The sequence below is a fragment of the Neodiprion pinetum genome, chromosome 6 (assembly GCF_021155775.2).
Source record: "Neodiprion pinetum isolate iyNeoPine1 chromosome 6, iyNeoPine1.2, whole genome shotgun sequence".
Taxonomy (NCBI): Eukaryota; Metazoa; Arthropoda; class Insecta; order Hymenoptera; family Diprionidae; genus Neodiprion; species Neodiprion pinetum.
The window spans coordinates 27,230,351-27,254,201 of record NC_060237.1 but is presented as its reverse complement, the minus strand read 5'-3'; the positions used below and the strand labels follow the sequence as shown (position 1 = coordinate 27,254,201).

At 38.6% G+C, this 23,851-nt stretch overlaps 1 protein-coding gene across 1 annotated transcript in view; it reads right to left on the bottom strand.

Annotated features, from left to right (window-relative positions):
- Positions 1 to 23,422, bottom strand: part of LOC124221355 (spondin-1) — a 110,926-nt gene extending 87,504 nt beyond the window's left edge. The window contains exons 1-3 of the mRNA XM_046631289.2: positions 23,225 to 23,422; positions 22,773 to 22,913; positions 11,119 to 11,434 (exon numbers count right to left, since the gene is read on the bottom strand). Coding sequence (XP_046487245.1) covers positions 11,119 to 11,380 — 262 coding nt within the window. The 5' untranslated portion in view covers positions 11,381 to 11,434; positions 22,773 to 22,913; positions 23,225 to 23,422. The remainder of the gene's footprint in view (positions 1 to 11,118; positions 11,435 to 22,772; positions 22,914 to 23,224) is intronic.
- Positions 23,423 to 23,851: the final 429 nt, after the last annotated feature.

The window sequence follows — 23,851 nt, the reverse complement described above, 5'->3', positions numbered from 1 at the left end:
TGAATATAGACGCCGGAGGCTTTTACCGAAAAAGGTTCTTTTGTCCGATATTTTACCTTTCGATTTATTATTTTTGTTACATTCTTTTTCTCTTTTATATACGTATATATAATAAACCTATTTTCTATTTTGGAAGCGATTTAATTCCGAAGGGCTACGGGCCCGATGAATTGGTACTTCAATATAGATGATAAAATATATATATATATGTACTATACAAACACATAGACGCATACATACGTAGGTGAGGTTGCGGAGCTTTGAGGCGTACTTTGGGAAAGGGGCAGCGAGTGAAATCGAGCGTTGTCACACAATACCGCCGATTTTAACAGCCTCAACAAAAGCAAGAGAAAATAACATGTCACAAAAGAAGTAGAAAAAAAAAATCCCCACGTAATATGCTGTAAAAGCAGCAACGCCACTATGACCAGCGAATAGAAGTTATTTCAGGAATGAAAAGGAGAATTTTATCCTAGTATTTCTGTCTAGAAAAAAAAAGAGAGAAATAAAAATAAACTTTCTAACGAGCCATATACCTATACTGATAGAGAGAGAGAGAGAGAGAGAGAGAGAGAGAGAAAGCACAAAAAAAGATTCTTCGCAGTGGAGAAAACGAAAAAAAAAATATCAACGGTTGGAATTGAAAAAATATCGGATCTGAGCTTATTTTCTTTGCTTTCATTAGTAGAATATATTTTATCCAGAGGACTCGAAGCGTATATATATCATTAGGTATATGCAGCCTGCGACTGGTTTCGTCGATTTTATGTTAATAATTTCTTTCCCAAGCGCAAGTAGTTAATTTTTGCAAATAAAAAGTTGGAAATGAAAGTTTTAAGAAATATCTCGAACCTCGGAGAGAATCGGTAGTAAGAGTGTAGTTAAAAGGGCGTAAAAATTCCTGAAATAAGAACAGCAGCCGAGCAGCAGATGAAGTTCATCTTGGAAGGAGACGTCTCCGAGTCAATTGTGGGGGAGGAAGGTAGAGTCGTACGATGTTTTACGTCGTCGTCCCAACGCAGAGAAAATCGTCTGCCCGTGGTGTTGTTTCTTCTCCATTCCGTCTTCCATTCCTCCAGATCTCGTTCGCATTATATTTTTTCCCTCAAGCCATTCTCTCTTTCTTGCTCTCTCTCTATCCGTGTTCGGTGTGTAAAAGGAGAGAGGCACACACAAGAAGATCAGCTCCGCAGGGTACGCAACTAGTGTCATCTGCCGTGCAGTATACATGTACGTATAATATAATAACATCGCTAGAGCCAGGCAGGAGAATTATTCAAATCAGAGCCCCGCAAGCTCCGGGGGATGCGATGAGGGAAAAACGAAGAACAAGAAGACCCGTCGGTGACTTCGGGAGATATGCGCGAATCTGTCATAAGTGTTATTGCCTTCGCCATCCCCCCGTCGGTATTTATCCCATCTGATGAAACGGGGCGCCTGCCTGCCTGAGGGGGGCGATTTGCGACGGCAAGAGAGCGAGGCAGAGAGAGATAGAGGGAGAGAGAGGTTGATACGTGTATCGCGTCTACCGAGCCGTGACAGATCACGTGATCCATCAAACTCTGACGCACGCGTCAAAAGCCCGGGTTAATATGGCCTACAGTCGAGGCATGTATATGCTGTAACACGGAGCTTTTCTCACCCCCGCCGCCATCGAATAACCCGTGTTATACATGAATTTAGCTGCCTTACAATATACGCAGAACTTTGAACGATGTCGCGGATCTCGATTCGTCTCGAGACGTATTATCCGCATCGCATAAATTTCAACGCCCTTGCCTCGAGCAGTGGTTAATTTTTTTTTTTTTTTTTTCTGCACAACGTGCTTTTCTTTGCCTGCTTTTTGCTATTCAAATCTCTGTTGATAACATACGTACAAGTATACGCCTGTTACACTATACACGAAACGCAACGTTTTTGTCGTCCAGATCTGAAAGTTAGATCCGTGATTTTTGGTATTCTTTAAACGTCATTGGGAGGAGATTTCACAGGATGGAGGTTACAATCACGCTCTCCGCTTCACAAACAGAGCCGTGTTGCGTGGCAGCATCTCGAAACTGCGGCACGTAATATTAGACGGATGAGTCACTTTGGGTCGAAAATATCAGAGTTGTCATCAGAGGTGCACCAACCTCTGAGCGAATGAGAGAATGATACGGATTTTATGCAGAAGTGGAAGAATCGTATTACTGCCGAGTCGTACTATGCACGAAACTTTTTCTACAACCTATAACAGTATTTCGAGTCTTGGGTTATACTGTTTTTTATTAATATTCACGAATATTTTAATCACGTTATTTCACCTCTAGCTTGCAAATAATTTCAAACCAAACAATTCGCATCGCATCCCATACCTATAATTTACCCACAGAACCTTGATTCGGGGATCGCTACTTTGCAGAGAACGGATTACTTTCCCCGTATGCACGGCTATTATTACATAATCTCGGAACTCGCCAAATAACGAGCATTGATTTCAAGATTTAGTTGCCTAGTGAAAGCAGTGGGCAGGCAAAACCGGTCCTGGATACAAATTCCGTTACCGACACTTAGCCAAGATACAAACCCCTTTTTAGATTGATTCGAGGATCGGTAAACAGAGTCATGGTGGGGATATTCCGCACCCTCGAACGTTTTATAAACGGGTTTGTGTCTTGGCTAAGCGTCGGTAACGGAATCTGTATCCAGAACCAGCTTTACCTATCTACAGAAAACTTTTCCCAGCAAAGTTTTTCGCACCAAACAACATTCGATTCAGGACAAATCGCAACATCTATCGTGTATATTCGAGTCGGTAGAAATCGAAGGGAAGAACGTTGCGGCATCGATAGGTTTCATAAAGGTGCAGGGGTAATCGAGTTGGGTTAGTGTGGGTTCGGAAAGAAGCGTATACGAGGCAATCGCATAAGATGGGGGCATTAATATTAGTTGCAGGTGAAATGGTTGCACGACGATTGCGGGATCCGAACAGTAGTACCGTTCGAGTTTCGCCTCTTTCGTTTCCGTGGATTCCGGGTTACGAGATTGCTTCCCAGGTTCACACGTGTGCCTGCTGTTGCAGGCAGTGACTTCGGCATCATCCTGCCACCGTGCGACCCGCCTACCACTTGTATTTTTAGAAAATCTCCAAAATTAACCTTTCCAAAGAATGACAAAACGCTCGTCGCGGCCCTGAGCCCCGATGGCCCACTGCTGCCGAGGACTTCCGAGTCCGATACGCGATCAAGTTGAAGTTTGTACGAACGTTACAGTGTGCCGATAATTTTTACGGTGATTTTTCGATTGTTTTGCAAGTTTTGAATTGTCGGAAATTGAATAAACAATGTACTGAAGCCGAAACACTCGCATTTCCAAAGTTAATTGCTTTGGAATTATTCTGAATCAGCAAAAGTATGATTCAAATGTTTATCAACGTATGATCGTTAAATCCGAGTAATTGATCACCAATATCATTTTTACAATAACGCTAAGAGTCTATAGATCATCTAACCAATATTAAACCTCGATGCTAATTGGAACGAGATGAAAAACCGAAAAATCAATTGATTTTCGCTAATTGTTTCACGAATGAAATGTCCCAACATGGCCAAATATAATCCTTGCATTATATGTGACTTGTACAAAAAGAAAAAGAATAACAACACGAAGACAAAGATTTGAGACAATTTCACCGCCATATGCGATGCATTTTCTCTGTGTTTCGCGTTTTCTGTATTACTTTTTTCACTCACAGTTCATGTACTCTGCGAGCGACAAACGTCAAAGCAAAATTGAGAATGTGCATTCCAACGGAAGTCAAAGTGAAGCAAAATATATGACAGACAAGACGAGCAAAATGTGGAGGATTTACTCAACTGAAAGTACAATTGAGTACACGTGAGTGATAATCAGCAGTGAATGCACCGCGGAGCAGCAGAGCTGCAGTCGCTGAGTTGATTATCGGAGTAGAATCGGGTCGAACTACGGACGACTCCATGGATCCGTGGTCCACGTAGAATGTGAGCGAGATCCCGAGAAGCTCCGGTAGGAATTGCGCTGCAGAAGCCGGAGGGCTGAATGCCCCGTTGTAGGGATAAGTTTGTCGTTTGTTGCCGGCGAAAGGGTGCCGAGGGTTGCCGGGGGCGCGGAATCGGGGGATCTATATTCGTCGCGGAAACAGCTCGATATTAATTAAGCAAGCTGGAAAGGAAAGCCTGTCCAACGTCTGATCCCGAGCTACATACATGGATCAGCAGACCGGGAAATTAATTAGCCTTCGATCGCGGCTGTAATGAGCAGGGATGATTATTTGACGTTGATGCGAATCAAGTGCTTCGGAACGGAATAAAATTCCACTCGCAAACCGGAATCGAATCCTCGCTTCGGGCTTGCGCTGCAAAACCCGCAAAAGTACCTCTGGCTCTTTTTCTTTGCTTTAAACTTCACTCGTGTTACTTTAAGCTTTAATCATATCTATTCTTTTGTACCACGGCGCAAATATCCGCAGGATGTAGAAATTGAGGCTTGTGCGGAAGAATTACAATATTGTAATATTACGTATAGAGATATCAATCGAATTCGAGTGTATAGAAAATGTGTAATTTTTTTCTTTTCAATTCATATAATAGTACATACGATAACAGATTGATTAATTTTCAAACAATCTACGAATTCTATGAATTTAATCGCAATTTCGTAGAATCCGTGCCATTTCTTTATTTCTGTGTCATATGAAATATGAAAATTTTTTGAAGTTTTTTCTTTTTGCAGTATTGTGTATAGAATATGAATTTTAGGCCCCTTTTTGCGTTCGCGATAAGTGGACTTCGATATTTGGAGATATTGTTCTATTATCATTTCTTTGTTACTCGAATCCTACAAACAGGTAACTTGTTTAACTCCGTTAGGGTTTACTAATATTTCTGATACTTGTGTGAACTTTCGTTATTCAATAAATAAATAAATGAGCATACGTCACGTCGAAATCGACCAGGGCAGCCCCTTAAACTAAAACTGCGTGGCATTTCCACGTTTCTTTTAGCCCCGAAATCGCCGTACCGTCTAATATCTCGACGTTCCCTAATATATAGGTATATATATTCATACCTATGTCTATATACAGGGTGAAGTGACCCGAAAATGTAATTAAGGATCTCAAGGTTCTTAGAAAGATAGGGAAAACCGCACAAAATCCTGGCTTGCCTTAAATTGGACAGATATTCAAATTTCAAATAAAAACGCAGCTCGTCTAATAATCTCAATATACTCTACACGTAAAAACAAAAAATTCGAATCGAAATTAAATCACAGTTTTATTACGTAAAAAAAAACACAGACGTAAAGGCAATTTTGGAAGATAATAAAAATGAAGAATGACACGAAAGAAAGGAAAAGAAAAAGGAAAAATTAAGCCCAACAACATTCACTGTGAGAAAATTCTCCGCACCCATGGAGTCTGCGGAGTGTAAGCACATATATATATATATGTACATGTACACAACGCGCAGTTGCGGAGCTTCGGTTAACTTCTCCTTGTGAAATACCTTATATTGCACTAGAGTGAGTACTAAAAGTAGACTTCAGAGGTCAATCTCGCGAGTTGCACTGCACTTTGGAATAGGTGCACAGTGCGAAGTGCGGTGGGTGGGAGTAAAAATAAGAACATAAGAATAAAGTAGGGGGAAAGAGAGAGAGCGAGAAAGATATATGTGTGTATATATATATATATATTGTATATTGTATATGTATACACATACGTACATGCAGGGGTAGGTCGAGAGCGAAGCTACAGACGAACACGCGTGTAACTGACTCTTGAGCTTCGAGAGCTATAACATCCTGAAAAAGGATTCGATCGAACACTCATGATAGCCAATGCAGGGAAAAACGGCAGGTGCGAAATTTGATACCCTCGTATCGCGATGACGCGAGAGTTGATAAGTGGCCTTGCTTTATTATCGTGTCGATGTTAAATCGTGGTAAAATTATTATCGCACAAGGAAAAAAAAAAAACAATACAGTACAAGCGATTGTCGCTGAAAAGAATGGCAATATTTGCTGCAAAACGAACTGCTCGTCAAGTTTGTAATAAGCAAGAGAGCATAAAGTGACATAATTGATATTCAGCGGCAGAAAAGCGACTCCATTTTCTTCATTCAGGAATCATTGATCGTTGACGAACGGATGAACGAGGATTCCACTTTCTTATTTTGTCGGGTGATCGAAAAAATGAGAAAGTTCAAAGCTCACAATCAGACACCGAAGCTTATCAAGTTTGCGGGAATGAAGGATTGAGCTGCATTCGCCGAGTTGACAGTCGCCTCGAACTCGACTGACCACGATCACTTTGACGAATATGAGTCACTTTTTTTTTCTGAATTCACCTCGCCAAGTATTTCTGGTCGTCGAGTCTGGTCCGCAGCTTTGTTTCGTACAGAATCGAAGCCCTCACGAGAGGCTGCGAGGATTTCATCGGAGGCGGGGATTCACCGGGACATTATCCTGAAGTTGGCAGACCGGAACTCTCTCCGTGCTGATTCGTCGAACAATTCATGACGCATTGTTCATTCGCCATTCATGCCTCGAGTCTGACTTGTTGTAACAATAGTTACCGGTCCATTTTCACAGGTGATGCCTTGTTAAATGCTCACGCTGGCTTAATATCTCGATATCGTATAATTGCAAGACGGTTGTTTATCAATCATCGTAATTCGGTAATATTACAATTCGCGAGTGTCAACGTTAGAAGCGATGAAAAAGAAGATACACAAACGCGTGCGTCGAGGAAAAAATTTGAAATAAGCATGGATATCAAAAACATAGACGGGGTGAGAGACGGAGAAAAAGAATACAAGAAGGAATAAGAAAGTTGGAAAAAAAAGACGAGAAAAAAGGGAATTAAGAGAGGGGGAAAAAAGCGACATCGTCGTCGCCGATCACGAGCTAGTCGTAAGATTAGATGAGCACTCCTCTCATCCTACTTTTTTGCCTCGAGTGGCCGAATTGTTATTTTGCGAAAACAAGGAAGAAGAAGAACAGAGAAAGAGAATTAGAAGGAAGAAGCCTGCAAGGCAGACGCGCCTCACGCTAACTTGCCGAGCGAATGACAGTGGGGAAAATTATCTGTAAGGGCCGAGAGTTGGGATGCGCCGGAAGCAGCCCTTCGTTGGAAAAAAAGTCACTACACTGATTGCGACCTGAAAGCGGAGCTGGGCGAGCGCGTGAAGTTTTACAAATTAAATTTGCGATGCGGAAAACGTTTTACAGCTGGAGAAGGCTTCGAGCGAACGAGGTTGAAATTGGTAACATCAATGTCCGCGAAATTCATTGGGAGAAAAATCACCGTTTTGGAACTTGATATAAAGAGTTTGGAAGAAAATTCATTTTTTACAATATTATGTACGAGGCATTCCACCCCAGACTGACCTAAGTCTGATCCTCGGCGAATTTATTTATTTTCAAGTACGGTGTAGAATGTACAAAAAAAAACATTCAACGTTTTTTAAACTAGGAGTTTGATTTTTACTGCTCACAAAAAGAGAAAAACCTCATTATCGAATGAACAGCCCTAAGTTATTGGCTATAAATTTTTCTCGTAAATTCTTTGTTAAAAAACGATAATTTTGAAACCAAGATGGAAGTAGGCAAGCTTTTGGTTTAGAAGCTACAGGTGAAACGAGTCATCAAAAAGTGAGAAAAATCGAATTAAATATAAATTTCAAGAATACAATTTTACATTTTATACGTTTTTTCTCACTTTCTGAAAACTTTCCTTCTTTAAGAAAGAATACATCAGAAAAATTTGAAACCAATCGATTATGGCTGTTTATTCAAAAATTGGGTTTTTGTGTTTTTGATAGCAGTAAAAATCAAACGCATGGTCCAAGAAAACTAAAACCCGGTGAAAGACGTTTTTCCGTACACTCTACACGATACTTGAAAATAAAAACGATCAAGTGGAATGCCTGATATTTACATATTACGTTTTGCTTCATTATATGATTCACTAAATTACAGATATTTTTCCGAAAATTAATCGTTTATACGTTATCTAATAAACTCGAACCTCATTGCGAGTTGATAAAATTAGGGTCTGACATTGCGCGATTATATTACTGGGTCTACTTTCGTCTCAGCCTTTAAATTGATACGGTTACTCAAACATCGAACGAATCCCGACGTATCATGTAATTCCCAATCTAATCACCGCGCGTCAGACATTCGAGTCCACCGTCTATATTTGTTCCAAATTATTACGTCGTAAGACGGGGTTTATTTCCGTAGGTGGTATTAGCCCGAGGTAAATTCGGTAAAGATAACAGAGTAGAAATAGCTGCACAGTCTGCCTGGATAAGGAGGTTCGGAAAAGAGTCGGAGGAGCGGTTCAAGCGTGGTATGAAAACTGAGGATGATCGGGTCGACTGATCGGAGACGAACGACAAACGGTACGTGGGACTAAAAATGAGCGGTGAAGCCGAACACTTCCGAGCGAAGAAGGAAGAGCTTCTGAGCTTTTACACCGAGCTCTGCAACGAGGGCGGATCTAATCGCGAGAGCGAAGACGCAACCCTCGGATAGTCGGGAGAGTCGGAACGAGGTCCAAAAATAATCTGAACCAGCAGCCGCGCCATCCTCTTACCGTAAGTAAAAAATAACAAAGCAACGCGTAACGCGGTAAATTTCCCTGTGTTTGTGACGATTTCGTGTATGTGAAGCCGAGTTCTCGGAGAAGTAATTAAGAAGTACACGGGAAGTCCCGGTTTCGCCCCTTCGTTTCACTTTTTTCCGACAATATTTTTTCTTCCTTTTCCACTTTGTCGCCTGTATTACATTACCTCTGACTGATTCTAGTCGACGTCAAAACAGACTAATCCTGCAAGTATGATTCTTATTTATAAGTTATTCTCAACGCGTCGAAAAGAAATCAAGGGGAAGCAGCCTCCGGCTAACCTCCGGTTTTTTTTTTTTTTTTTGTTTTTTTTGACGAAAAATTACCACCGTCAAATCAAGCGCGATTCATTTGTCAAAGATACTGTATTTTTGTCAAGATAATTTTTTACCTACCGCTTCCCCTCACGAATTTATCGTACGTACAGTTTTGACTTTTTGACTGTTAGTAGAGAAACGGAATTTAAAGTTGCAGAATATATACATATTCAAATATCAAAATTACGATATTATACAACGAATATTGTTTTCGTCTGTAGGTATAACTCGCAATTTTATCGGATAAATAAAAAATCTCTCTGGAAATATATTACAATATACTTTTCTTTTATAATAATCGGTATTCAGTTACCTTAGATTCACAACGTATAACACAAACAAATGTACTTAAACTCATGATGCGGAAGCATCGAGAGCAATCAAATAATCCGCGGTAACAATAAAATTATCACAATTGCATGTATCTGGAGCCGCAATATGCCATTTACGGAGGGTGTTTAAACGCAGCCGTTGTAAATTTACCACCGCGGGTACTTACATATATTATGCACAGAGGCGGACAATGCACCGGCCCGTTATACGATCTAATTTAATTATTACCACGAGCCAAGAGTTGCGTAATAAATCCGACAAAACAAATCGTCGGTGCAGTTCGCGTTTTACGGTCAAACTTCAACCGAAACGGTCCAATGATAAATGCCCTAAAATTACAACAATTTTCGCATTATGTGTGCAGGATGTAACGTGCGTTTAACATTGTCGTGTTTACGGCGATAATTTCAAACTTTGCGCTCGGACTTCGGGGTCTTTTTTCTTCGTACCGACGTATAAACAATATGAGATTTGAACGGTTATAAAACTCGCAATGAAGGCGTCATTAACGTTTCATACGTAATTGATTATACGTCGACCGAAATTCTGGACTTCGTTTAAATTACGGTGAAAAAAGTTGCAAAATGAAAAGTAAAACTTCGCAGCCGTCTTTAATCCCGAAAAATCCGGAGCTTCCGGTTTACACCTGACAGATTTTTCTAACTCTGCAGTGAATTTGCGAACGTGTGGCGCGAAATCGCTCCATGCAGGGATTCGCCAGATTCTCCCGAAGAATTACAGAGTCAGAATTTCTGTTCGGGTAGATATAGCGAAGCTTAATGGAAACTCCTTTACGCCACGTTAGTTTCGCCTTTCTGCTTCCGCCTGCAACACATGACCTGCAACCGTTCTCCCATTGTGCATTCCGACATTATTATACGTGTATGTACTTATGTACGTTTCCAATATGTATATAACTCAGGCTTTAAAGCATCGCTGAGTCCAAAGTTTTTCAGCCCCATTTTCATTAGCTTAAAATTTTTCTCACGGCTCGTTGATCAATTTCAAGAGAAGCGAAAATAGATAAATAAGTAATTACGCGTATATTTTTGTTGCGAAACGAGAAAAAATCGGAAAAAAATAACGGGTTGAACGAAATGTGGAAAAAAGAAAAGCCTGATTCGCACGGATCTTAGGTACACGTTGCACGTAATTTACGGTGGAAAAATTCTTTCCCATAGGGAAATTTACGATTCACATACATAACGTCGATGTGTTAGGTATTTTACAATGCTCCAGGTTACACATCATTTTCTGCACACCATTCTGAGCTTGTCTGAATGTTGACTCTGCAAATTCACTGTGCCATAAAAATCTAGACGTAGGTTTTCGATTCTTGGCAGACGACACATCCGCTCCTCCGAATCGAAACCATAATATTGGTGATTCGTATTTTGCAGCTTTAGCGATTCCGACCGATCGACAAGACGAAATTTATTGGCAATAAAAAAAAACGTCCCTTTCTTTCGAAAGTGTTTTTCACACGCGGTACACGACGACAAAGAAGAAAAACAATTTCGCAATATACGAAACGATTGTTTGCGGAGTGTAAAGAAAAAAAAAAACAGGGTGGTGACAATTTTCCTCGAATAAAATTCCCTGATTTTATTCCAGCGAAAAATTAAAAATTCTGATAAGGTTGGTCGTCTTTTGCAACTAAAAGCTGAAAATCGCAACGCAACGATTTCGGAAAGGGAGCTTAGGCTAAGGTTGAAAAGAATTTATAAGAAAAAAAAGTACGTTTTTCATTTCTCCGACTTTTCACGACAGGCGAAATTCCCTGACTATTCCTGAGGGTTCTTGTTACTTCTGCAAACTTACCGATCAGCTTGCCGAACTGAGCCGGCGGTTGCCACTCAGGATAATGCCGAGGAAAACGAGCCCTGGACCAGTGAGTTCTAACGGTGACTTTGTAGAGGGCAAGCTTGTCCTGCTGGGAGGAACTCGAGCCCGAGGCGCCGCACTGAGCCTCGGCGACGCCGGCGAAAATTGATAGAGCCGAAAAAACGAAGGCCAGGAGTATCAGGGGCCTGCAGGAAACCCCCGAGGATCCGGTCCGCCTTCTAAAACTCTCGCGCACCATCGCTCCCTGCGCTCCAGCCTCTCCTCCGCCTTATCCTCCTCCACCTCTTCGTCCCTGAAAGAATGACGAGAAGAACGATGAGAATAACGATATATGCGGAGAGATCGAAGGATAAGAATATGACAAGTACACGTTAAAGCGATTGCAGTTGGAGAAAAAATTTACAATTTATTTAGCTATCAAATTTTCATCTTCGAAATGAAAAATAGTATTTTTAACCAAATTCGATAATCGTGGAGTGAAATCAAACTATTTTACTATAATTCCAGCAATTTTCAAACTGTTCCAAAAAAAAAAAAAAAACAATGGAGCATCGATACGTTTGCAATTCCAATGTTTTGCAATCTTACGTTGTTGAAAAGTTCTTCGTAGCCTCGCGTATATACCTAAGACAATTCGACAAGCGTACACATGTACGAATACTCGACACGCGATCACCTCGTAACAAAATGAATAAAAAGTTTAGATATTTGGCCAACAAAAACCTCGTTGAGATGAAAAAGAAGATGACAAAAAAAAATGAAAAAAAAGCAACAAATCCTTTTTTTTCTCTCGTTTCTCCTCACCTCGGGGATGTAAAAACGCGGCTCCGTCAATCCCACGTGACCTCTGCAGCCGCGTTTCGTCGAACCCCCACCACCCACCCATCAGGATCCACAGGAGCGAACTCGAGGCGTGATTCGAAATGTGATTGAAATTCTTTCTCGTAATTCTCTGACCCAGGACTACGCGTTACGAGCTCGAAGGCGGTGCTTGCAGGGTTCGATTTACTATATAAGGTTGAACGCCGCCGTGGGTGAAGGGGAGTGGAGGGGGTGGCTCGAGTGCCTAATCGAATCCACATTTTTTCGGCATTCCTATCAACCTTTTTTACTCCCTTCAATCCTCGAATACTCGTATACAGTTATAGATGTACCGTAAAATACGCATACCTAGATACGGATATGTAACTACACTGAGAGAAATTTTTTCTTCCAGTTACCGGTCAGTCCTTGACTATTTTCATTTTTTACCACAATCGAAAAATGTAGCTCTAGGTAAAAAATGAAAATTAGTTTTATAGCTGTTACTATTCTTTCTCATTACGATCACTGTTGCTAGATTTTCTTGCAACTGTTGCGAAAATTTAATTCTTGTGCAACTAAAGTACGAATAACTCGTAATGAAGAGAGAAAATTAAAGGAAGAGGCATAAAGAATCATATATATATATATATATATATATATATCGCGTCAAGATTTTGAACAGAAAAGTAATTTGACATTTTTTTTTTTTTTGCCTTCGATCGTTTGTCCGACGTATATAGTTTGCGCGAAGAATAATAAACGAGAAATTTCAGTTTTTCAATAAGTTTTAATCTTCTGTTTTCAATTCAATTTGAATTTGTTGTTCTTTTGTTTTGTTTTTTGCACTGACTTCGATAGTGATCGGAATCGTCTTTTGAGTATTAATTTATATGATTATTATTCTTCTGTTATAAAATCGAATAACGAAAAAATAACAATTTATCGACTGGCATCTCAAACAGTTTACGATTATTTTCCGTTCGAAACACATAAATAATCGGTATTTCCGCTTGCATGAAACTTGGGAAAACAATTAAAAAAAATAAAACACATACCAAGAGAAATCTGCGAATTTTTCATCTGAATGTTTGCTTTTTTTGAACGATATATGAAAATGTTGATAAAATCATGAAAAAAAAAAAAGACAATAGATCAAATTTCGAAAAACTACGTTTTTACTCCTAGGATCGTTGACATCAAATCTCACTAAGAGCACTCCAAATATCAAGGGCAACGAAAGCACTGTTGGCCAGTGTGTAATCAATATGCAGAGGGGCGATAGGTTTCGAGATAACAATTAGGAGTAACCGATTGGGCCGATTGAATACGGATGAATAAATCAGGAGAATGGAAATTCCGAGGTATCGTTAAGTGTCGCCGTTAGAAATTCAAACAGACTCCATAGTATACGGACTTCTCGCCAAGAGGGAGAGGAGGAAGGATGAGAATCGGAGGATAAGGGTGAGGAGGTTCGATTCATCGCCAGGCGTTGAAAGTTAGCGAGACAGGTGACGGGAGGCAGTCTGGACCCTTTTCGTTTTTAATCCTGTTCCCGTCGTCGCCGCGTAAAGAAACTGGGCGAAGGTTCGCCTCTCCGGAGAAGACGGAGAGGGAGGAAGAGAGAGGAAGAGAGAGAAGGAGAAAACGGTGCCGAATCAAGGGGGTAAAAAGCCCCTTCAGTTCTGTCGGACTGCTCGGAGCTCCGCCTTGTGTCTCATAGATATAAGGTATAACATGTGTTCGGATTCAACGTTCTCTTGATATAAAAAAAAAAAAAGAAGAAAAAAATTGAATCGAACACCGTCCGAGAATGCTCGATGAAATTTGTGACTCCTTTTTTACACGAATTTAGCTCATGTTTGTTGCATGGAAATTGTAATCGCGACATTTTGTAAAAACGATGCAAATTTTACGTTTCATCGATTGCGTGTGACTGGCTTCTTTCTTTCTCTTTCTTTCTTTCTTTCTCGTAAGAATGAGATACTGCATCGATTTGTAAAATACAATCTGTGTGCAAGTGTAACATTATTAGGTGTTGGAATTAATTTTCGTAAATCGTTAAGAATTAATTGGAACACCTAAGAAGAGAATGAGAATTAGCGAACTGAGGAAATAACGTAACGGTAATTAATTTTCATTCCTTGTTGTGGATTCTTTCAAACTTATTATTATTATTATTATACATATTATTACGTAAATCGAAATTTTCCCGTTACATGTTATCTTAGGTAAAGATTTGAAAAATTCTGTCGAGCACAGCTGTTTGGGGTAAAAGATGAAAGAAAACAAATAAAACGAAGTGAAAGGATAGAGAAAATAATAGTGCGATTTTGAATATCTTGAATAAAGTGAAATAAAAGCGAAAACAAAAATTCTTGTAGCACGTTTTAGCGACATAACTAAATAACACTTATACGAAGTAAAAATATGAACAAGGTTGATAAAATTTTGGTTAAAAAGTAAGGGCTAAAATTTACCGACGCGATGTTTTTCTTTTGATAAGCCTGGCAAAGGCACTCGGCGAGTATAAAACACGTTGCATCGGAGCAGCGTCAGAATCAGGAAAGAGAGAGAGAAAAAAGTGGTGGAGGAAACGGTTCGTTATGGTACAAAAACGCGGAAGTAAAGAGTCATTGATAAGAAAAATGAGGAAGAACAAGTAAACAAGACTGAAAAAAACCGTGGAAAATAAATTATAGAAAAAGAAAATAAAAACGAAGCTGAAATTGAAACGTGTGGAACTGGCTTTACATGCATAGATGCACCTCGTTACTGCGGTTGCATTCCTGACGCGCCTTATTATTTACACACATCCAGTGCGCATACAATTTTTTTCCTGCAACAACATTCCTTTTTAACGAAATATTTTTAATTACAATTTGCGTAGAGTTTCAACGTAACGATTCGCAAATTGTAAATGAAAACATACACGAATACTCGCGTATACTAATGCATTACACATGCGCACGTAACAGATGGACAAAAATCGATAATTTTTCATAAATTTTATCACGAGATAGTCGCAGGTATAATATACAGTTCTACATACGGATTGAGATTTATTTATCGTACGATTGTTATAGCTGGTATAAAGCTGAGGAGGAAAGTCTTACAATTAGCCTTCACGAATAAAATGAGTCATCGTGCGGAATATAAAATTGGAGGACTCTTACTGTATAGAGTTTATAAAAAATTCGATTAAAGCGATTTGTGAAATGATACGTCTGTATTTTACAGTTTGGTTCACAAGTTCGGCATATATAATAATTTATTTCGGGACTTGCAAGCTCCGTTCCTCAATCTATACGTTATATTGTTATATGTGTATATTTTTCTTTTTTTTTTATGTTCTTTTTACTGAAAATAAAAACTGGAAGAGGCTTTGCAGGGGTTCCGGAGTTGATCGCATCCACCAACGAGTATAAATCAGCCCCCTCTTCGCGCGGGTATCAGCGGTCTATTTATTACCACCCCTGCCCTTATAATCTCGATCTTTCTTTCTCTCTCTCTTTCTCTCTCTCTCTCTCTATATCTATTTCTGCGTTTTTCGACGTTCCTCGAGTCTTCGTCGATATATTGCGTATAGGAATATGCGCGTATACAATATTCACATTTTGTATATATAATATACTGGCCGTTCAAAATAATGTTTATGCTCCAAGTTGAAAAATTCTAAGTTTACCTTGAAGAAAGAAGATCCTCAAAGTTTCAATGCTGTATCTTACTGTTAAGGAAGGCCGTTAATTTTTTGTTTAATGTTTTTTTTTTTCTCATCTTCTTATAAAATACGATTTTATTTGTTTTCAGACCTTGAATTTTTTGAATTTCGCAACGATTCAAAAACATCAAACGGTAGACAGATAAATCTGGGATTGAAAATACTTTTTACTATTTTGATTTCTTGATTTTTTATTCTGGGCGTTCTTAAAATTTTTTACAGACTAATTTCTATACTGTATCTTTTTTTTTTTTTTTTGGAACGCCATGTTGAATATTCCATGATGCAAAATGTATTTTCAATCGCAGTTTTACTTGTCTACCGTTTGTTTTATTTTAATCTTTTTAATCGTTATAAATTTAGAATACATCAAGGTCTGGAAACAAATAAAATCTTATTTTATAACAAAAATAAAGAATAAAAAGAAAAAAATCAGCCGCACCTCGTAACAGTGAGATAGAGCATTGAAACTTTCGGGATATTCTTTTTTTTTTAAGATTAAATTAAGATTTTTCAACTCGGAGCATAAGCATTTTTTCGAACGGGCAGTCTAAATTATATATTCATCTTTTAATTTTCTACCGGAAGGATAAAAATTCTTAATTAGTGTAATTTTTATGTTTACGAGCTGGCCGGTTTATAGAGAGCCGTATTTCCGCGGGGTTTAGCATTAAGCTGCGTGCAGCTTCGATATTACACGAAGTCGGATGAAGAAGAAGAAGAAAAAGATGAAGAAGAATTTCCGAGCGATGTTTCTTCGTGTCTTTATACCCGTAGGTCGTTTTGTATTTACTTTTATTTTACTTTTACCAAAAGCTTAATTCTTTTTTTATTTTTCATTTTTGTATCTTCGCTTATTTTTTCCCCCATATTTTTCTTTATTATCACACTCATTTCTTTTTTTTTTTCTTCCGTTTATTTACGCGTGTTTTACTTTTCTTTCGTTTTATGTGTGTGTGTTTCTTTTTTCGCACAGCTCGTTTCTCTCGGTTCTACCCGCTGGGACTTTGTCCAAGTTTATCTTTCCCTTTCTCTCTCTCTCTCTCTCTAGCTTTCGCGATCTCTTACGCGATTTGAGTGAAAAACTTTTTCACTTCTTATTAACCAGACTTTTCTCTTACTTTCTCTCTCTCACTTTCTCCCTTTTTATATCTGTACAACCGCAGTCGTATTATCGAACGTCTTTGTCGCCTCTTCGCATAACCAAAAAACCGAAAAGAAGCTTTGTTATAATACCTCGTCAAAACAGATGAAGACAATTTCTTTTTTCTGTGCATCATTATAATTCTTTCTCTCGTCAATCTGTTATCCCTTATCAACTTGTAAATATAGCTCACCAGAATATTCTCTGCACCCTGGCAGAAAAGAACTTTCGATCTAAATTAATATTTACACGTAATTCAAAGAGGCGGTTTATAATTTTCTGAGATTCTACAAATTCGATGCGGTCCAACTTCTTTCAGAGAATGTGCGAGATTGTTTTTTTTTTTTTTTTTATCATTTGGAGCATGACTGACCGAAAAAAACCAATAAAACTGTACAGAATTTTTAGCAGCTAACTTTCCAAAAACAAATTTTCCGTAAAATCTTGAAAAAGATTGGGATCATTTCAAAAAAAATGTTGTTTATTCTACCTGTAATATACTCGATAAAATCAATATGGTCGCAGTCTTTATTTTCTTTTTCGCAACATTCTTACAACAAAGTTCTCTGAAACATTCTTTGACGAAAAACTCCAAAAGCTTTACGAAATTCGTCCGTACAGAATGTGAAAGGAATATTTACCGAATTTTTCCGTCGCATACATATTTCATAAACGAATTATTCCACTAAAGTCGAGCAAGGACGATTATAATAAGGTATAAAAATAATAAAGTATGATATTACATGTTCAAGATCCGAGAATGGCTGCGGCGGTTGATATACTAGACGCAAGTTCGGTCACACTTGATTAAAAATTAACATCTCGTGTGGATCGGGCAAAGGAGGAACGTGGCGAGGGGGAAAAAAAATATCCTTGATTAGCCGCTGAATGATTAATTATCTTCAGCCCCTGGGCTGAGCGTACAGACGACTTAAGACCGGCCACGTCGAGTGACGTTGATGAAAAAGAAATTACGTACGAGCAAAAGGTAAATTTCGTCAAATGGAAAAAAATAGATACATGGATAGACAGATAGCTTAAGTTCGTTTAAAAAAAAAGAGAGAGAGAGACACGCAGGTACGAAAAATCTGCAAAGAAAACTGCAGGGCGTGACAACGTTATAACGTTACTGTTGAAATTCTACAGCTATTATAAACATTGAATTGAATCGGTGCATCACCCGCGGCAAAAGGCAAAGTTTAAATTGAAAACCGTATAATTTAACGAGAAAATTCTGCAGGTTGGATATTCATACCTATTTCGAAACACCGAACTAAATACGTGGGTATAATACGTATGTATACGTACATCGAGATACGTGTAGGTATAATTTAGCCCGGGGAATCGTATGGGAATATAAGCATTTAACTGCACCGCTCGCTGCACGTGCGGTGCAGCATTTTAACGTTCCGGTGTACATGTACAGGTATACCATGCATACCCATAATGCACGTACGCGTATACACAGAGTTTATTTTAGTTCGTGGCTCGAGTTACAAATTCCGGAGAGTGGTTATAACACGTAAGTATTACGCGTTACGGCGTTACGGAAATTCGTTTCGCCGGGGAAATCGGGGGGAGGGAGATTGAAAGGAAGAAAAAAATAGATGAATAAAATGTACCGACGTTGGTGTAAAAGAACGAGCCGAAATGTGTCGACGATAAGTACGGGAACAGATATTTTCTCGAGCAATATTCATTTTTTAAAGATTTTGTAGCGCTGAAGTATGAAAATAATATTTAAACTAGGTACGAATGCGGTGCGCTATGAGCTAAAAGTCAAGAGTAAAATTGCGACGGCCGCTGAAAGCTAAATATAATCGATGCATCGATTGATCGAGTCGAGAATAAAAAAAATCGAACACGACCCGATTAAATCGGTAATAATAGATCGATTAATCCATTATTAAGTTTTTTGTTTGAAACAGTGCATATGAAACCATAATTTCGTAAATATCAGTATGCAGTCTTATTAGCGGTAAAGTTTTTTCATCGTTTAAACTTTCATACAAAACATTTGTCAATTTCAGGGGAAAATGTTCGTTCATCTTTCCCTTGTTATATGAAATAGGTACGTATTCGTCAAGTAAAACAATCGTGATAACAAGCGATACTTTTAAAAACACGTAAATCCATACCGAATTGCACAAAGTTCGTGGGAGTAAAACACAAAAACTTATTGTGACGAAAAACAATCGAGTCTGTCGATTAGTCGGGAAAAAATAATCGATTATCTTTGATCATTCTCAGAGTAAAAGCAAAAGCAAGGAAACTTGGCCGGCCGATCGAGCAAGAATTTGAAAATATATGTATAATCGTAAAGACACGGTACGTCGAAGTTTTTATATTTATTTTTATCCCCCCCCCCCCCCCTTCTTACCCGCGCGAATATTTAGTTCAGATCATCTCTATTCTTTCACGACGACGACGACGACAAGAAGGGGCGTAAAAAGAATATAAGAAGTCGGAAAAAGTCAGAACGGTCGGTCGGACGCGGAGGGTGAATGTAGGTATATACCTGCAGGTAACTGAAAAAGTTTTTCACTTTTTATTCAAACGTTATTCAAAGCTTTCCGGCGTATCCTCGGCCTCTCGGCCTCTTAGGTATTATAGGCGCTTGCACTCAGACCCGCCCCGACTTATCCGGGATTTCTAGGGTCGCCCCCCCTCCCCCCCCCCCCCCCACACACATATAATAAATAAATGGAAATAGTTAATAAAAAGAATTCCCTCCACATATCATGTAATATTTGATATCGGGGTGGTCTTTGTTTAAGAATTTTTCAAAATCGACTCATACGCTCGCCAAATTTCTTACAAGTAAATATATAAATTCTCCCACCCCTAAATTTCGCTTTTTTTTTTTTTTTTTTTTTTTTTTTTTTATACCCTAATGAATATCCCTGCGATTATTTGGGATCTGGAGAGAAAAAAGAAATTTTTTTCGACGCAGTCTTTTTATTGCCTTTATGCGAATGTGCGGTACCTGTACACGAGTAATTTCTCGATCGTCGTACCGTGTGAAATAATCTGATATGATTAAAGAAATGATTTACCAATCATGAGTGAAAATATAATGAACAATTTATTCGAATAACGTGACTCGAGTAAAGTCGGATAAAATTGAATATCATTTCGTAGAATCAAGGAATCACGTTTGTTACAGGCAGTTTAACGAATACTTCCCGTTTACGGAATTATTAAAAATTTCTCACGTAATCAACACTAATATTACACGAATATTGTAAAATTGTAATAGTCGGGTAAATGTTTCGCTGCGACACACCGAATGTAAAATTATTTGCTATGAGATAATAACGGAGAATGGAAGCGAAAGTTAACAGAAATATAAAAGAAGTAGAAAATAAAAAACTGTGATTACTCTTCGGAAACTCCGTTCATATAATACACAGATATATACACATATGTATATAAATTGTATACTTTATCACTTTGATAAATATTTTTTCCCTCCAAAGAATGTACGTTATAATATCCAGAGCAATCTTCGGATCATTATATATAACTTTTCGTTTCACGGTCAAATTGGTGTTCATCTTTACCTCCTCCTTCTTCTTTCTACTTCTCATTTTTTTGGCCTACGTATATACATCACATGCGTATATTATACACACCCGAAATTGAAGCATGACTGTTATTATTATGTGATTTTCACGACCGAGAGATTGCAAAGTTTCGTTCAAAACGTAGAGGGGAATGGAGAAAAGACGAGGCAGGAAAAGAATGAGAAAAAAAAAAAAAAAAAAGAAGAGGACAACTTGACGCACATTATTTCGCGCTCTGATATTACGTGTAATATATATGAAAAGAACGGCTCGGGATCGAGGATACTGAACAGGAAGGGGGGGGGGATTTTCATCCGACGTAGAAACTTGCGGTATTGAAATACTTTCTCCTCCAGATTTTGAATATTGGATACATGCTAGGCGTGGATAACAAACGCTTTTCTTCAAAAGACGTTACCGTTTTTTTTTTATTTTTTTTTTTTTTTTCTCCTATAGTATATATTAAAAATGTCTGCATGCAATAAATTTTCACAGAATTTTTTCATCCCTCTTCTGATAAGATGGTGAAAAACAAAAGGAAAAAAAGAGAAGAATTTCAAGTTACGTTTAATTCCTCATGCAAAATAAGCCGGAATTACAAATTTCATTTTTTAGAGTAACTAGAAAAATTCAGTAAAACAAGTATCGTTAAAAAAACTGTTTCAATATTTTTGGAATCACGAAAAACGAGGTATGCGTAACCATTTTGCGCTATCGTCGTTTCTTTTTTGGTAACTGCAACGCAAAATCAGTTTTTTCGATTTACTTTACTTTTTTAGTTAATAAAATATTCCATTATCGAAAAATCAGTAAAATGATCGAAATTTAAATATTCATTGTTTAAGAAAGAATTGGAAAGAGGAAGAAGAAAAAAAGGGCGTATAACAGATTCGAGGCATCTGCATCAGCTACAAGTTGTGCGATAACATTTGGCGCGAGCTTAAGTTTTTTCGCAACTTATTTTATTATACGTGTGTAACAGACGCGAAGAATGAGCGGCGGTGAGGAATTTTTATTATCGAATTTTCGGCCTTCTGAAATCGAGATATGCGAGTCGGAAATTCAGCGGCACTTTTTCACTCTCATTCCTCCGAGACGGGACGATACGTGAGACTAGAAGACTGCAACGCAGCTGCTCTTCTCTTCGAATTTACAGTTTTTGCGGCACGCGACTCGTCGGGAAGTCGTTAGGATGCATTATGTCTGGAAAAAGATAAAACGGCGCGCGCAAGACTGGCCGGAAAAAAAGGAAAAGAAGAAGAAGAAGAAGAAGAAGAAGAAGAAGAAGAAGCGCTTGCAGCCTTCTTCGGCACGTGGAGAAAATGCAACCCAAAACCACTTTCAAAACGGCGTGAAAATATTCATTAATCAATAAGGATTTTTTTTTTCAATCTTTTCGCCTTTTCGGAAGAAAGAAGATGAAAAAACAAAAATCTTCCCATACGCAAAATGAAAATTGGATTTTTACATTGTCAGCTAATTCCAAGATTACCGAATAAGCGTTGCTGTAACGAAACTTGTTTGTTTGGTTGCAATGGTTTGTGGGTAACTTGTACGGAAGAAAGAAACGAAAATAAACATTCCCTCGATCGGTGTTCGACGCTGGGGATAAAGTTCGGCTTGGCCCGTAGCGGCTGAATGAGATTCTCTTGATTAATCAACCGGAAAACCGCGCGTTTACACCGTACACAAACCTTACAAGACTCGTGGGAGTGCAATTAGCGAGTGTAAAATAACCGTACAACGAAATAACGAGGCGAATAAATATACAGGAGCGTAATTACTTAGCCACGCGTTTATTCTATTGTTGCAATTTACACACGTGAAATAATAACGTTTCAAATTCAGACCGGGCAGCTTGTAATTAATTAGCGCAATTTACTTGCATTCGTTATACTTAAAAATTTGGGATTAAAAGTACGACGAATGAAAAATACATGGTAATGAAAATTTTTCCCAAATGAACAGCGTGAATTCCGAATAAAACGAGTGATTTTTATCCGTAAATTAACCTTTATCTGGTATAAATAACATTGCTGTCACCTTGGTGTCAATTTCATATTTCGGCTCGAACTTTTTTCTTTTGCGGGGGTGGATTTACTGAAGCGTCTTTCGCGAAATGAGGAGGGTCGCAATAATAATTTTTCATTTTAACGTAGTAGAAAATTGTTATAAATGCAGAAAATTTCAAGTTGCGATAATCTCGATTAAAAACCCACGAAGGCGTCAGCCGAAGGTTAATTTACCCATTTCTTTGTCAATTTATTTGATCAATTTGTAGTCGTGGAATAATCGAATGGAGAATCACAAAATGAACGTACTGCACAACAGTTGGTTATAAATGTCCAAATGGTGGAGGTATAAATAGGTCTAGTATTTGAGGAGGACGATGACTCACTTTGTCCGCGATATCCTCTCTCCTTCCCTCTTTGAGGTAAGTAAGCGTTGTCCTTTTCTCTCTATCTCTTTCTTTTTCTCTATCTCAAACTGGCTTGGAACCCATCGTCGACGTTCACATCACCGCACGATAAAAATCTTACTAATATTAGCGAAGAATAATAAACAAGAAGAAGAAGGAAGATGAAAAAAAAAAAAGAAAAAAAAAAAAACAGAAAATGATTGTATAAAAAGAATTTAAACAACGGAAAAACGGACGACAAAATCACACGACTGAATTACAGAAACCGAAAGAAAAACCGGCACAGTTCACAATTTGTCTTCTTTTACAATATTCATTTGTTTATATTTACATCTACGTCTGTGTCCGTGATAATTTTCAAAAACAAAAAAAAAAAAAAAGAAAAATTAAAATTTCCCCACGACAATTTAAAAACGTGGAATACGTCGTACGATGAGTTGAGCAGAAACTGAGGGCGGCACTAATTTGACACGGAAAACTTGACCGCGGTTACGATTCGAGAGGTCGAAAAAAGGCTCGAGAGGTTGCGGTTTCACGTTTCACGTTTCACGTTTCGTCGCGCGTTTCGAGGTGCGTCGCGACGCCGACGCTGCAAGCTCGAGGAACGACGCGAGACTGTTCCATGTTCAGAATTTTCCCGCGGAGCTCGCGACTCGACTTCGCCTTCGTGTATCGACGCCGGAGCTTTGCGCATGTTCTCGTGTTATTGGCACAGAGATTCCCTCCCTCCCTCCCCCTCTCCCTCTCCCACTCCCTCTCTCTCTCGCTCTCCCTCCCTCTTTCTCTTTCACGATACGCCGCGTCCTTTCAACCGGCAAAAAGCTCTGCCTACAATTAGTCGATTATAGCTCTGGAGTACATGACACGAAACGACGAAGCGGATTCGGCATTTATGTGTGAAACTTGACGGTATTGTTGAGGATATGGGTTCGCGAAAATCGGTGCTATTTGTTATTTTCATTGCGAGGTACTCGTGTCATTTGCCTCGATTGTTTCGCATCAATTTTACGATTTTAACAGAATTTTAAGAGATCTGAAGAAGTTTGTAACGAAAAATT